General features: G+C 40.4%; 3 protein-coding genes across 6 annotated transcripts; 2 read left to right on the forward strand and 1 right to left on the reverse strand.

Moving 5' to 3' along the window:
- Window positions 1–5563: 5563 nt before the first annotated feature.
- fahd1 (fumarylacetoacetate hydrolase domain containing 1) lies at window positions 5564–6738 on the reverse strand. The gene has a single exon (XM_070847989.1). The coding sequence runs from the start codon at window positions 6638–6640 to the stop codon at window positions 5978–5980; it is 663 nt and encodes a 220-aa protein (XP_070704090.1). The 5' UTR covers window positions 6641–6738; the 3' UTR covers window positions 5564–5977.
- Window positions 6452–10965, forward strand: LOC139216757 (hydroxyacylglutathione hydrolase, mitochondrial-like). 3 transcript variants are annotated; one of them, XM_070847988.1, is made up of 9 exons: window positions 6452–6533; window positions 7550–7734; window positions 9055–9119; window positions 9271–9388; window positions 9474–9582; window positions 9725–9828; window positions 10052–10153; window positions 10248–10327; window positions 10413–10965. In XM_070847988.1, the coding sequence occupies exons 2-9, from the start codon at window positions 7630–7632 to the stop codon at window positions 10510–10512; spliced, it is 783 nt and encodes a 260-aa protein (XP_070704089.1). In that variant the 5' UTR covers window positions 6452–6533; window positions 7550–7629; the 3' UTR covers window positions 10513–10965. The 3 variants fall into 3 exon arrangements, with proteins under 3 accessions (XP_070704089.1, XP_070704086.1, XP_070704087.1); XM_070847985.1 differs by lacking the exon at window positions 6452–6533 and adding an exon at window positions 6978–7110; XM_070847986.1 differs by lacking the exon at window positions 6452–6533 and adding an exon at window positions 7371–7392.
- A 929-nt stretch (window positions 10966–11894) lies between these two features.
- On the forward strand, window positions 11895–15666 carry LOC139216636 (hydroxyacylglutathione hydrolase-like protein). Of its 2 annotated transcripts, none has more exons than XM_070847817.1 (9): window positions 11895–12004; window positions 12203–12344; window positions 12801–12865; window positions 12954–13071; window positions 13196–13304; window positions 13563–13666; window positions 13966–14067; window positions 14659–14738; window positions 14854–15666. In XM_070847817.1, exons 2-9 carry the CDS (start codon window positions 12240–12242, stop codon window positions 15002–15004), a joined length of 834 nt encoding a protein of 277 aa, XP_070703918.1. In that variant the 5' UTR covers window positions 11895–12004; window positions 12203–12239; the 3' UTR covers window positions 15005–15666. The 2 variants fall into 2 exon arrangements, with proteins under 2 accessions (XP_070703918.1, XP_070703919.1); XM_070847818.1 differs by having other exon boundaries at window positions 13966–14040.
- The last annotated feature ends 16 nt before the right edge of the window (window positions 15667–15682 follow it).

A 15682-nucleotide genomic window follows, 5' to 3' on the forward strand; every position in this document is an offset into this window, starting at 1 on the left:
GAGGTGAAGGTAGGCAGCGCAAGAAAAATGGCCGAATGACTGAGAATACATTGAAGATGTATGTCGGTGTCGGTGAAAGTGCACATTTAATGAAGTGTAACTTCCATCCAACTCTGTGATCTAAGCAAACAAGTCTTATGATATTGCCTCTGGTCTGTGTTTGCACATATTGCTCCGTATGAGCTCATGAACAGCCAGTATCCACTTGTGGCTGCCACAGGAATCTGTAGACACCACCAGCATTTAGTCATGTTTTATGAGTCTGTCATCAATATTTTAGGTGTGCTGCAATTCACAAAGTCCAGACATTCTCACTCAGTCACGTTCCCATTAGACATTAATTGGATTATTGAATGATTGGACAGTAATTCTTAACCATTTTAAGAGGTTTCTAAGCACAATATCACAAAAACAGGAATTGCTGTATCATCTTAGCTTAATAACCACAGCAGGGCATTCTTTTGGGGGGTTTTTTGGTGGCATTTTTGCTATTATTGGACAGATCAGTGAAGAGCAAACAGGAAATGAGGGACAAAGAGAGAGAGAGGGGTGTGACACGCAGCAACAGGCCCAGATCGGATCCAAACATGTCGTTGGGGTAAGGACTCTACCAGGTGAGCTACCAGGACGCCCCCGGCAGCACATTGTTAATTGGATTTTAAACAAAAGACTTGAGCCTTAAATTGAATGATACAATATGTTTTTTTACATAAAACATTGGCCTGGTCATGAACTTAGAGGATTAAGGCTGGTGTTCTAAATTTTTCTGCCCAAAAAAATGCCCCAAAAAAAATACTCTCTGACGTCCTTACCTGTGTCTCATTTGGTTCCCACAAAAGACATTTATATGGGATGCACTCAGAGAAACACCACAGTGTCCGTGTTCATTGGCATTGAGGAATACATCAGTGGGCGTCTCAGAAGAATAACACATGTAAGGCTTTTGCAACTCATTACAACTCAATACATTCTTGGTTTTGGTGTTTCTCTGGTAAAAAGTACACACATCCAAAAAAAACAAACCTTCAGCATGTGCTGGACCAAGCTGGAGATACTACTGCTAAAAGTTGTACCCACAAGAATCTGGTTTTGTGTTAATTCCTTTTCACGCTGAGCTGAAATCGAAAAGAGATGTCGGACTCAACGCTTCCACCAAATCCAGATGACAGACAGATGATATGTTTCTCTAAGTTTGTTTGAAATGCAGGATATTCTTGATTAAAGCTGCTCAAAACAACTAAAAAGCAAAGACAATAAATTACACATCCATGAAATTCTTCTCTTCTCGTGGGGACAGTAATTTGTTTAGCTTTGGCTGGCATGCAGCTTCCAAGGATTTGAGCCCACAATTTAATGCATGCCATCGATTCCGGCCATTGTGGATTTGTTTGCATGAGTGAAAATCACCCAATGTGGATTGAGTTACAGGCCACTGCGACTATTTAAGATTAAGCGCGATGAGGGATGTATATTTTGTGCGGTGATTCTTATTTGGGAGTAATGGGCACATGGCAGACTAATCAGAGATGCTCCGAGGGAGGGATGAACCGCTCTGAGGGCTGCGTTGAAGGAAAAGGGGGCTGATTTCTACGCAGCAGATAAAAAAGTAGGATTAGAGTGTAAAAGTGGTTTCCCTCTGAAGAGCCACAAATGAAGACGGTTCATACTGAGGACTCCACACATTTTCCACCCGTACCGCAGTCTCCTTCGATTCAGGGAAGAAATGCTCGGGGATTTTCTCTCTTCTCTGTGGTTTAGGCCTCACAGCATCTTGTTAAATTGTGACTCCAGCTTTAATTGATGAGAGAGTAATTTGGGTTAGAGGGATTTTCAAATGGTCATAGTAGCTCCACACAAATTGAGGAACTTTTTAGGGATATGAGATTAAGAACTTTTACAATAGGATTTTATTACATTGTTTTTCTGGACACGTTTCAGTGCATGCTTCTGTTGCCATTTTAGCCAACAAATTAAACCAGCCCCAGCTTATTGGGCCTTGATTGGAAAACTTGAACAATCAAAGTTTATGGAGAAACTTGCAGTTGGTTGATGAGGTACTAACCGAGACACTGTCGCCAAATGGATGGAAACCTTTCACACTGAGAAATAAAAACTGCATTCTTAAAATAAAAATGCAACTCCTCTGGAAACATCCTTACTCTTTTGGAAATTTACACACGTCTGTATGGAAGAAACGTGCTTAGATCAAAAGCTGGGTTTACTAGTTAAACCTACACTAGCCACTTTGCCTTCCACCTGCATCTTCAAACAAAATGTTAACACACTGCGTACAGTCAATCACTCTGAATGAAAAAGGCTCGCACCTGGTCTTCACGCATGGTTTCTTTTCATTTGCGAAAGACCCTATTCATTATTCTACTAGATGGAAATACAGCCCTCTAGTTTGGCCAATAAAAAAATCCCTAATTGGTTCTTGATTTGCTCCATGGTGTTATTAATCCCTAACCACCCAGTCGCTCATTCACTATGAGTCTGATTAACTACAATCAATTGTTTACATGCAGAAGAACCAGCACAACATGTCACTGATTTGTGGGATAGAGACAAGGTGTATTCGCTGTATGTACGTGCAGACACAGTGCAGACACACATGCACACAGAGTAGCCTTTCTTCTTTCCAAAAATGAAAATCAATTTCCTGGCCACGTGAGTGCATGTCTTTTTGATGCAATATGTCATATGCATCCTGTCTGACTCAGTCCTTCCAATGGTTGTGTGTTGGTGGGGTTTTTTTTCTAAGAATGGCCACACCACAGCACCGTCTAGTGACATACAGCACAGCACGCAAAGCGAGCCATCACGAATGGTCATTTTCTGAACACACACACGCGCGCACACACACACACACACACACACACACAAACCCATGTTGCCAAGTTGTAAATCATTTTCACATGTTGGACCTTCATCCAATACATTTCATGTCAAGGGCTGGTGCTTAAATCCGCCAACAAAGGTCAGTGCAAAATCTTTTCAAATTTTCAGATGCCTCTCAGCCATCTTGTAACAATTGTGCATTTTATAATCAAAAAGAGGCTGCAGTGTGTTTCTTTTTAACTGATTTCAGCTGAAAAGACATGTTTCTTCATATAAAGACTAACTTAACTGGACTTAACCGTAATAACGCCACACAGAAGAGCCTCCCTGGCAGGATGCAGACAAACCACGGATACACGTTGGAGCTCGTATTCATGTTCAAGTTGTTTTTCTTGAAGTGAAACTGAGAGATCTGACCTGGTAACCTCCAGCATGATAGATTCCTCTGCGCTATACCTACTGGTGAACTGATGGCTACAAACAGATGTTGTAACAAGTAATATGTCACATACGGCATGTTACAGAAGGTGCAAAACAAGCCTCGTAGTCAGACACTCACCATATCCCATCTTATCATGGCACAGTCCCTGTAAGTCTATACTGTATGTGCATGTGAAAACTCACCAAAGTGATTCCAGTTCATCCCTAGGGCAACAAAAATGTGTGTCCCAAATTTCATGGCAATACAGTTAATAGCAGTTGGGACGTTTCACTTAAAGCCACAAATGTCAACTTCATTGTAGCGCTGAAGGGGAAGTCAGGAAAGTGAGTAGGATTCATCATCTGGGAGTCATGAATGTCTGCATCAAATCTTCAGCCAATCTATCCAATACTTTTACAGTTTGGGTTAAGAGACTAAAAGAAATTATCTTTATGCGATTTTTTGCTCAATATTCAATGAGATGGGATAGAAACTCTACTTTGTTTACAAGAGAATTCGTTCAAATCTTTGCTGTTTTGCTCAGTCACTGCCCGGCTTGATTTCATATCGTAGGTGACATCACTGTTTAGTGCCCGTTAGGTCAGAAGACTTTGGTCTGAAAGCGTCAAATATACCTTCTCAGACTCCTGCTCTATGACGGCATACCGCTTCATGTGGTGAATGCTAAACCAGAGCTGAGCTTGAGCTTTGAAGCTATTGTTAAAACCTGTGAGGGTGTAATACCTTCAGTCACACGGGGACAATGAATAGTGTGATTCATATCTCGTAAAAGACAACACCTGCGAGCACATGCCATACTGTGCTCTAACCCTGTGCTAACGTGACGGGGGAAAATAGGCCACGACTACATTTCCCAGATCCCAAATCTAATTGAATCTGTCATAACTGCTCTAATGATGGACACGTATAACCCCGGAGTACCCCAAGGGCCAGGGCTTGGGTCCTGTGAATCCCGGAGATAACATGCCCCACAGGTGTGGGAAGATGATGTACACAGACTCAGGTTACAGCAGACTCGCTTGGGACAGGTTGATGGAGGCTCTGATTGATCCTGAAAACAGAGAAGCCTGTGGGAGAATTGTAATTGAACCTGGAACAGATGTTAAACAGTCCAGGAAGAATGTGGTTATGATGAAGGTACACAGCCTGAAAGTCAAAATTACACAGGATGAACAGAAAGACCACAAACTTATTTAATGGTTTTTTGAGTCTTTTGGGTGCATTAAAGGCTAACCAGACGACACACACCGAAGGGGCAACAGGGTTCGCTGCGCAGTTACAAAAATGTATCAGAACTCTATCAGAAACGTGGTCCTGGAGAAAACACGTCTCCGCTAATCCAACAAGCAGCAAAATGTGTTCCAAATTTAAGAATAACCACAGATAGTCAGTGCCAAACCCTCAGTCCTCCAAACTCCCTCACTAACATGAATATTTTCTCAACTTTAACTCATCGGGGATAAACTGTATTTCACATTTAAGCTTCTGAAGGGTACACCACATAAATTGTGTGTGACTGTGCTGCTTAATGTGACTGTGAGAAATGCCCTCTGATGTGAGTCGTCTTATAGCACAAATACACCACCAGTAAATGCACATGTGGGGAAAGTTAAAAATCATATGTGTTTGTCCCTTATGCTGTTATTATTCCCTCGTCATTATCATTGTGATATTTTTTGCTCTGTCTTTACATCATTATGACTGATGTTATACTGTATGACACCCTATTGTGTCTATGAGGCATTTAATGTTGAATTTACTCCACGTTCAAATGTGAATCGCCATTGCCATTTGAAGCTGTTATAAAAAACTATTACACTGCATTTCAGAGGGAAATATCTAACTATATTATCTGTAGACAGTTAAATTGCACTTACGTACAGTTTTGAGCGAATGCATTTATATTGGATCTACGTGTTGATGTACTTCTCTTCAAATAAGTAATTAAAATATCAATTATCTATATTTACCACCTGGAACATTAAAGTGATGCTTACACATGAATGCATCAATACTTAGAATACAATTATCTAATATTCTGACAGGTCGTTCTGCATAGTGAGTACTTTTTACTTTTAATACTTTGAATACATGCTGCTGCTATTTTTTTTTGCATTTCTACTCAAGCACTTTTTTTTAGATACAAATGTTTTATCATTTTAATTCAAACTTTTACAGTATATTTTATATAAATATATATATATATATATATATATATAACACTGATAAGAGTCTTCCTCTGTGATAACTGCTTTTATCCTTTTGCTGACAATACATTTATAATTCTTTTATTATACATTTTATTTAAATTCAGTTTGCAGGACCTTTACTTGTAATAAAATATTTAGTGCATCATTTATTTGAATAAAAGTTCACAGTAATTCCTCCACCACTGATGGTCGGAAACACATAGTACAGTGACTGGGTGATGATTAATTCTAATATCCCTGATTTAACTAGACAATACAATAAAACAGATCAATCAATGCAACCAAACTGTGTTTTGAGGGCTTATTTTTAACTACTGTACAAGGCAGCATAAAATGTATCAGAAACATGGTCATGATGGCACAGCACTGCCATCTGCTGATCCACACAGATACTGTAAATACATTTAACATTCAATCCTCCAGTAAAAACTCTCTCTCTTCCTGAGTCTGGGAGTTTATTTGTGTCTCGTTAGTGTCTTTATTTCCACTACTGCTCTGGTCTGTCCACTCTGAAGCTCATGGTGACGACGTCCTCGATCCCAGCCTGCAGCTCGTCGTGCTCCTGCACGGAGGAGACTCCTTTCGGGGTCCCGGTCAGGATGAGATCCCCCTCCTCCAGGGTGATGAAGTCGCTGATGTAGCTGATGAGGTACGGGATGGAGAAAATCATCTGGGAGGTGCAGCCGCTCTGCCGCAGCTGGTCGTTGACCTTCAGCCACAGCTTCACGCTCCCCGGGTCAGGGATGCGCTCCTTGGGGATGAACTCACTGACGGGGCAGGAGGTGTTGAAAGCCTTGGCCAGGGTCCAGGGCAGACCCTTGGACTTGCACTCATCCTGGATGTCCCTGGCTGTCATGTCCAAGCACAAAGCATAGCCTGCAACATGATCCATGGCGGCGCACTGAGGGATGGCAGTGCCCCCTTTCCCGATGACCACCCCGAACTCCACTTCGTGGTGCAGGTTGCTGGTGTACAGGGGCACCAGGATGGGGGAGCCCTCTCGTACATATGCAGAAGGTGGCTTCAAGAACAAGACGGGCTCCGTAGGAATCGCATTTTTCAGCTCTTTGGCGTGATCCGCGTAGTTTCTCCCAACACAAATGATCTTCCTCCCCCATTCCCAGAATCGAGAGATATTTCGTGCTGTCATGGTGCAGAAATGTGAAGCTTTGAGCCGCTCTGAGGCAGTCCGCACCAGGTTCACTAAACTTTGACCGACACTCAAGTTCCCGTAGAAAGATTAACCTACGGCAAGCCTGAAAGGACATACGGCGAACTCACAAATCATAATAGCGCCATTATATCGATGTATTTGAGTTGTTTATTACTCATAAGCTAGAACATCACCACCCACACATACCTTAGCGTAATTTTATAGATTCGTCTTTATATCTAATAACCATTTTATTCACGTGTTTACCGATTATTCGCGATCTATTCCCCCAGAGTTGATTGGTGCATCCTGGGAGGTTAAAGTTGAAGCGGAACTGAAGCAGAACCAAACTTTTCTGGTTTATCCGCATGAGATAAGGCTGCATGTAGCCGCTGTTGTTATGTTATTCAAGTCACTCGTAGGGAGTGCCTGCACTCTGCTCGGAGCTGCAACAGCCTTCAAATTTGGTACGTCCACACCGACGCTCTAGCTAGCGATGCTAGCTTGTGTGCATGGATGCAAACTGTATTAGTTAAGGACGGCTAACGTGTTTTTGTTTTGTCGTGTCCTCGGAGGGGAGCTGTCAGGAGAACACAGCTGGCCTGTCTGGTCAAACATCTGCAGCTGATTACATAATGTCCTCAGTGGCAGTCAAGTTAGGTCACAGCTGTGGCAGCTAGCTAGGAGAAGAGCATGTAGTGTATTTTTAAAGTTAGCATCGAAGCTAACATTGTCGCATTAGCTTACAGGTTGAATACTTTGCAGCTACGTAATGACAAGTGTTTGAGGCTGCGTTAAATATGCATTTTTAGAGAAAGGATGCCTGTTTGAGAATTGTCCAGGACTGAAACGAGGGATTTGAGACATTGCTGTGTGTCTAATTGTGACTTGTATCCTCTTCTGAAGCACCTGTGGAAGTCCAGGCCCAAGCAGCTGCTCTCCTTCACAGCACAGTGAGGAAGACTTCTCTGGTGGATCAAGCCAACATGAGGGTTGAACTTCTCCCAGCACTCAGCGACAACTACATGTACCTCCTGATCGATGTGGACTCCAGAGAAGCAGCTATTGTCGACCCTGTGGAGCCAACAAAGGTCTGTGCTTTAGATTAGATTACATTACATTCAATGCTGGAAAGTGACAGAGCACATTTTCTCATGTACTCTTCTTACTTTTTGGGTTACTAGAGCGTCTATAGTCTATGCTACTTTATACTTCTACTCTACTAAAATATAATGTAAATATTCCTCTATTTACTCCACTTACATGTATTTAACATTACCAGGGCGGCCGTGGGTCCATAAAAAGTATTTGATAGTCGTAAATTTCTGTTAAATATTTATTCTCTGAATGCTGTAAACCTGGTGTAAAATCCACTCCAAGAACAAAATGTCTGAACGTTTAATATTTGATGAAATCAGTTCAGAGTTGAATTCAAACGTCTCTGTTATCCTGTTACAGTTTAGCTACACTGAACACAAAACATATAGGACTCTGACTGTAAGACAGTTTTAGTGATTTAAAATCATTAAGGTCAAATATATATTTTTTCACATTAATAAACACATTGTGACAGATGTTCTTTAACTAAACCAGTTATTGTGTTTTTGATGTACTTATACTTTTGAACAGACAGCATATGTATTTTATACGACGATGTTTATTGCAAAATTGGTCTTAAATTTAATTAAGATGATATTAAATACTTTCAAAAAGTCTTCAACTCTCATGCATGTACTGGTTCCTCGGTCCTTTACAGATTAGTGTGTTACAAACAAAACGTTATCACCTTATATAACATGATAACAGTATATTTATCTTGTGTAAATTCCATTGAGAAACTGATCAGGCAGAAATGTCTGTGTCTGGGTGATCCTGCAAATGAAATCCCTGAACAGTCGGTGGTGCTTGCAATATTCATAAATCAGTTTTGTTTAGTTGTAACATTATCCTGTAATAATAAACACAGAGATATTATTTGGATAGTTATCACTGTATAAACAATGTGGCAAAAATCTCGTTGGGTGACACATTTACAGTATATTGCCTTTCAGTAGATACTGAGGCATTGTTATAGATTAAACCCACCAATATTACATAATGGAGGCAAAATCAGCTCCACATCGACCAGCTCCTAAATCAAAATGATGCTAGTTGTTAATGCATCTATGTTGATCCAATAATTCAGTATGTATACTGTATATAAGGAGGCCCTTCTGCATAACAAGTACTTTCATCTGTAAAATGCCAAAATATAAAAAAAAAAAAACAGCAAATCCTCACATGAGAAACTTGAAGCAATAAATATTCTGCACTTTTGCTTTATAAATGTTTCAAACAATTCTCCAAATTGTCGGTTATTAATTTTCTTTCGATGTTTAATCGACTAATCGCTCACCTACTACTTTCAACAGGTTGTGGAAGCTGTCAGAAAACATGGCGTTAAACTGACAACAGTTCTGACCACTCATCACCACTGGTAAGCTATGTGTTACATCAGTGTTTTATTTCCTACTTAGAGCTAAACCAGCTACTGTTTGCATCCTTATTTCATGAGAGCACACTCAAAACAAAACACTCCAAACCAGCCAAAAATGCCCACATGCTAACAGATCACTTTCTCTCCTCAGGGATCATGCTAGTGGAAATGAGAAGATGGTGAAGCTGATGCCAGGCCTGAGGGTCTACGGCGGAGACGACCGAGTTGATGCCATTACAAAAAAAGTTTCTCACAACAACAGTTTCAAAGTAAGACCATCGAACTGTTTATTATACAGTCCAAATCTAAGCCCCAAATGCGGGACGTTTGCTCATTGGTGTCATTCGTTCCCAGGTTGGATCACTGAATGTCAAATGCCTGTTTACACCGTGTCACACGACTGGCCACATCTGCTACTACGTGACAAAAGAAAACAGCACTGAGCCTCCAGCTGTTTTCACAGGTAGGTCCAATCACATTAACAGGGTTTCCTGCCAAAACCCTCAAATCTGTCAAGCTTGACCAATATGCATTGACGCTAACAAGTTAGCAGTCTGTCATGTGCGACCTTTAAGGCCCCAAGGACGCTGTTTTCTTCCATGCAGGAGACACACTGTTTGTGGCCGGTTGTGGTAAATTCTTCGAGGGTACAGCAGAGCAGATGTACAGAGCCTTGATAGAAATTCTGGGACGCCTGCCTCCTGAAACGGTAAATATATACTCCATCTGTAATGGTTAGATGGTACTGAAAGTCTAAATGTGACGCTGAAGATGTGGATATTTCTTGAAATAATTTACTACAGATTTGAGATGACAGCTAAGTTATACAAGAGCTAAAAGCTATGTTGTTTTTGGGTGTTGAATATGTCATCTGATAAAGTACACTTAAGCTTTGTCATAAACTGATGAATCGCGCTGTGTTTGTGTTCCAGCGCGTTTACTGCGGTCATGAGTACACTGTCAGCAATCTGAAATTTGCACGTCACGTGGAGCCGGACAATGAAATCATTCAGAAGAAGCTAGCATGGGCAAAGGTATCTGACTGATGATCAATGATCGCCTCAAGCAGATGATCAACCTCTGATAGAGCTGAAAATAAAAGAACTTTGTGTCTTTGTAAATCTACAGGAGAAATGCAGCAATGGAGAACCCACCATCCCGTCCACTTTGGCAGATGAATTCACATTTAACCCCTTTATGAGAGTAAAGTATGTAGAGCGTGACTGAATGCTAATGACATCAGAAGATTATAACTCACAACACACACTCATATTCTTTTACTGTTTAATTCAGAGAGAAGTCCGTGCAAGACCACGTGAAGCAGACCAACCCGACTGAAACCATGAGAAGTCTCCGGAAAGAAAAAGACGGCTTCCGGGTGCCCAAGGAGTGATGTCCAGCGCACTGCTTCAGAACAACTGCTTACAACACTGCAAGCTGTGAATACTATACTACAGAAAATATCTGTAATTCATCTGCAAAGCCACTTCAAATACCAGTAGATCTGCTACTTTCACTCAATCATTTGTTTCCACTAGATTCAGCCCTAACAAGGCTCTAAACTTCCATCTTCATTTTAGTTGTAGTTGGTTTGTTTGGACAAAGTTGGTGTGATAGGTTTAAGGAATGTAAGGCCATTAATTGAACACTTTAAGTGAGAAGTTTATTAATGTGTAAATTGAAGTTTTAGAGTCTGTTTAGTTTTAAATTGTAATATATTAATGTACAAACTATTATTTCATGAAGTGTTCCGATTTGAAGACTTTAACAAGACGGGGAGCCGCTTGAGTAACAAATGTTGGAATATGTATAATAAGCTGTAAATTGATAAAGTAATTTCTTTAAAGATTCGTATCAATGTTTTATTCTGACCTGGGATGTTTGCTCAAGCCGTTTCTTTTCATATTTGCATGGAAGCTTTTAGCTTAGTCGTTGATTATATAAAATTCAGCTTTTTATTTCTTATCTTATTTAAAAGCATTCTCTGAGCAAAACATCGTGTGTCAGCATTAAATGTTATTCTGGATGCTCTTGTGCATGAGGCATGAGTTCTGCATGAGGTTTGTTGGAAAAAGCAAAACATCTATTTTAAGTCAGCAGAATGTTGCATTCAGAATGTATCTTATGCATTAAAAGCAAAAGCACTTTTGTTATATTATTAAATGTTATATTATCAGATACACAGTACGAAGTATTTAAAGCTTGGACATACATGTAAACCCTAGCAATAATGAAATAATCACGATCAAAACATATAATCAAAGTTATTATGAACAGCTGGTAAAAATAAAGTGACAAATACATTCATTCTTGTGGGTGTAAATGTATTCTACTTCATTTTTTGCAAGTATATTAGCATTTGTAGATATGATAAAGGATTTAACAGTGGAATTTTTTTCGTTTAGGTCCATTGAAAATGCTTGAAAAGTGCTTGAATTTTACTGTTAAAAACTGTATGAACTCTATATATTACTGGATTATTATTATGGCCAATAAGATTATTTACATACAAGTATTTTACACCCAGACCATCAAATATTTTTAAATTTAGACTTGACAGACAAAATGCTGAAGCAGAATTAAACAGTCAAGTGACACATTAATAAAAAAAAAAACAGGTAATTTGAATGCAAGTAATGTAATGAAATAACAAAGTAATAAACAAATGAGGACATTTCCTCCACAACAACACCACTTTAATTTGACACACACGGTTGGATGTTTCCGGCTCGATTAAAATGTCTTGGATCTGATATGTTGGCTCGATGATGTCGCGATAACTTCCCAAGTCTGACTGCAGAAATGTAGAATAATGATTTTACGGAGAATCGCAGCCGCACACGGATAAAAAAAAACCAACCCAAGCCGGAACCATTTAATCTGAGGTAACCGTGCTTCTCTTGACGTGTCTTTCACCTGCATCATCATCATCATCATCATCATCATCATCAGCAGAGCCGCTGGTGCTGCTACCAGAAGGAGCCTTCACCTGCTAACTTACCGCTAAACAGCGCCAGTGATAAATGAACACCTGGTGCGCAGGTAATGAAGTAACGCTGACTTTGATTAAACTCTTCCTGTAGCGTCACCCGCCGTGGTGCGCATGCGTGTGAGGGTGCCATGAAGGTAAAGGTGATCTCCATCCTGGAGGACAACTACATGTACCTGGTGATTGAGGAGCAGAGCAAACTGGCCGTGGCCGTGGACCCTGCTGTGCCACACCGGGTGAGGGATGCACAGTAAAAAAAAAGTGTGTGGGGGGGGTTTTAGGGTCTTTTTCCCTCACAAGTATCAAAATAATTAAACAAAATGCACTAATCAACTGGAAAAAACTGAATGAAGAAACAAACAAACACAAACAGTTATTAAATGTAGTTATAATTAAAAATTTGATTATTTTCGTTGCTGATTTCTCTGCTGGTTATTCATTTTTTTGGTTTATTAAATGTCAGAAACATTTAAAGGATATTTTCACACATTTTTGACATTTTATAGCACAAAATAATGCCATCAAATAGATTTCTTTTGTTCAACTTACAGCCCCAAAACCCCACAATATTCAGTTTGCTTTCACACATTAAGACAAGCAGCAAATCTTGACAATTTAGAAGCATGAACCAAAGAATGTTTGGTGTTTTTTGTTTGAAAAATTGTTAAAAATCTTGTTTTTTTTTTGGACAGCTGCTGGAAATCGTGAAGAGGGAGGGCTTGTCTCTGACGGCTGTACTCACCACACACCATCACTGGTGAGACTGTTTGGTGTCAGTAAATGCCAGATTGCCCAAACAAATCATCATTATAGTAATAACTAACCAGAATGGTTCCACGGGGCAGGGACCATGCTCGGGGGAATGAGGCTCTGCTGAAGGAGGTTCCTGGGCTGAGGGTGTACGGGGGAGACGATCGGATCGGGGGTCTGACGGATAAAGTCACCAACGCTCAGGAACTCAAGGTGCCCGCAAAGTAACCGGAGTAAAATGCCTTTACCTGGACATGCCAATCATACAAATACACAGTTTTTCTTGTTGTGTCTCGGCCATGTTGTCTGTTGTTGTTGTGCTTTCTCCACTTTGCAGTTTAACTCCATCAATGTGAGGTGCCTGTTCACTCCCTGCCATACCTCTGGTCACATGTGCTACTTTGTTTGGGAGGATGAGTGCACTGACGCCCCGGCTGTGTTCACAGGTCTTTGTCTTAAAACATAAAGAGCTGGGGAACCAGTTGGAAAAGTACATTTATGCGTACAGCTTATACCTGTATAGTACACTCACAGTATGAAGGCAAAAATGCACTTCCTATTGCATCAGTTGTATATACAATAACTTCATTTTGAGTGGCTAGAGATATGAATCCCTGCTGAACAGCACATTGTCCATTGTTCTCGTTGTACGGGATGACGAGAGCTGCTCTCTGGCTCCACTTGTCCATTCTTTTGGTTGTCAGGGGATACGTTGTTTATCGGCGGATGCGGACGGTTTCTTGAGGGTACGGCAGAACAGATGTACCACAATCTCACCCAGGTGCTGGGCTCCCTACCTCAAGACACGGTTAGTGGGTAGAGTTGTGAGTGTTGTGGGTGTGCGCAGCCCTCACAGGGTTAACGATGGCTAACATGACCTCAGATAAGAACTGGTGTAAGACTGAGTCACGGTGATGAATGACGACACATACAATGAAGGGATTGAGTGCAGCCTGGCTCTCGCTTTTCCTCTCAGTGTACAAAACATCTCAAAAATGGCACAAAGCCCAGAATAACCAAGACAGTCAAACTCCACTACTGTGTGTGTGTGTGTGTGTGAGTTAATCAGTTAATCTGGACTTTAAATCGTGCTGTGTTCATCTGTAGAAGGTGTTCTGTGGACACGAGTACACCATTAAGAACCTGAAGTTTGCCATGCTGGTGGAGCCAGAGAATGAAAAGGTTAAAGAGATGCTGAGCTGGGCCAGGGTGAGCAATATAACAAGATCTGGTTAAAGAATAAAGCTCAAAATACGCTTGTTTTTGTTACGGTCAACAAAAGACCAAAACCTTAAACAGCACGTTAGTTTATCTCATAGTGTTTTCCTGTTTCAGCCCCAAGCTCATTGGTTCCTGTCAGACATAAATCAGGTCAAGTCATTTAAAAAAAAAAAAAGGCTAAATAATTTCCTAAAACAGCTGGGCACTGTAGCTTTTAGCAAACGTTACTCAAAAAGGAGTACATTTTCTGGGGACTATTTTCAGTTGTGGATTAATACACATTTGGCGCTCTAGAAGCAGTACGTAGTTTGCGGGACTGAATCAAAATAAACTACAATGCCCATGTTCAAGGCCATGAAGTTGGCTCATTGATGCGTTTTTAAGTTATTGGACAACAATGGAGGTCTATGATACAGTGAAATAAGCGATTTCAGGCTTTGGCTATAGAGTTAGCAGGATAAAGTCATTGTTGGTTTTGGTCTTTTTGCGGGATTTGTGGGCAAAAACAAAAATATAGATTACTTTTACTGATCCTTTAAATTCAAATGAGAAATATTTATACTGTCTTTGTGCCTTCAGGCAAGAGACGATGATGACAAACCCACAGTGCCATCAACCTTAATAGAGGAGTTTGAATACAACCCTTTCCTTCGCCTCTCGTGAGTCTGGATATTTTCATACTGTATTTATGAGTATACGTTTCCTGCCGCATATTTGTGTTATAATTTGCCTCATAAGTTACTCTTTCCTTCTAATCGTCCTACTTTCCTGTAGGGAGGAAGGAGTACAAAAGTTCACAGGGAAGACGGACCCCATAGAGGTGCTGAGGGTCCTGCGGAAGGAGAAGGACAAATTTAAGAAGCCCAAGGAGAGACTTCCTCCCCACGCCATGCTAGCGTTGGAGTGGGGACTTCTCAGACCCTGAAGCCCAGTTTGAATGGCCGAAAGCAGCGCGACACAAGACTGTAGCACGTGACGTTGGCTGCTTTTACTCTAAATGTAACCGATTTGTACTGCTGGGGGCCTGGTTGACCCGCATGGGCATGTGGTGTTTTAGTTATTATAAAACCATGTATGCACAAAAAGGCCAGTGTAAAGCTGCTTTCACTAAATATTCCTACAAATTAAATTAGTTAAAGGGCTGGTCTCCCATTCTGTTATGCACAAACCAACTGCACATGGTAACGTCTGTTAATAGCAGTCTCCATTGTAAAAAAAACTGCTGAGATTTTAATGTTTTGTGTATTTATTGCTTTAAATAACTAATTTTGCTAAATTTCTTAGATTTATTTGCAATAAAATAACATATAGTTCTGCTCAGTTTGAACATACTGTATATTTTCCAATTGCTCTCTTCTTTGCTTTTTCCATTAAATGCTACACAATTGACTTTACCATAAAGAACAATTTAAGTAAATGTGTCTATAATTTATTCTGCACCTTACACGGTGAGGAACTGGAGTCTGATATGTTGTAACAAGGGTAGAAAAAACTTGCAGTGTACATTTCTGTGAACGTGAACTGCTGCTTTTCCTCTATAACTACATCTGAGTAAAGACTATTCAATAAAACATATTAGTTGGAATCAATATTTTGTTGGACA

The sequence above is a fragment of the Pempheris klunzingeri genome, chromosome 17 (genome assembly GCF_042242105.1).
Source record: "Pempheris klunzingeri isolate RE-2024b chromosome 17, fPemKlu1.hap1, whole genome shotgun sequence".
In the NCBI taxonomy this organism is placed as follows: Eukaryota; Metazoa; Chordata; class Actinopteri; order Acropomatiformes; family Pempheridae; genus Pempheris; species Pempheris klunzingeri.

What these genes read in the sequence shown, in the direction of transcription:
- fahd1 (XM_070847989.1), bottom strand. Translation starts at nt 6,640, where the DNA reads ATGACAGCACGAAATATCTCTCGATTCTGGGAATGGGGGAGGAAGATC.
- LOC139216757 (XM_070847985.1), top strand. Translation starts at nt 7,044, where the DNA reads ATGTTATTCAAGTCACTCGTAGGGAGTGCCTGCACTCTGCTCGGAGCT. An exon ending in GCCTCCAGCTGTTTTCACAG is followed by an intron (nt 9,583 to 9,724) that starts GTAGGTCCAATC and finishes TCTTCCATGCAG; the next exon opens with GAGACACACTGTTTGTGGCC. An exon ending in GACGCCTGCCTCCTGAAACG is followed by an intron (nt 9,829 to 10,051) that starts GTAAATATATAC and finishes TTTGTGTTCCAG; the next exon opens with CGCGTTTACTGCGGTCATGA.
- LOC139216636 (XM_070847817.1), top strand. Translation starts at nt 12,240, where the DNA reads ATGAAGGTAAAGGTGATCTCCATCCTGGAGGACAACTACATGTACCTG. An exon ending in ACCCTGCTGTGCCACACCGG is followed by an intron (nt 12,345 to 12,800) that starts GTGAGGGATGCA and finishes TTTTTTGGACAG; the next exon opens with CTGCTGGAAATCGTGAAGAG. An exon ending in CCAACGCTCAGGAACTCAAG is followed by an intron (nt 13,072 to 13,195) that starts GTGCCCGCAAAG and finishes TCCACTTTGCAG; the next exon opens with TTTAACTCCATCAATGTGAG.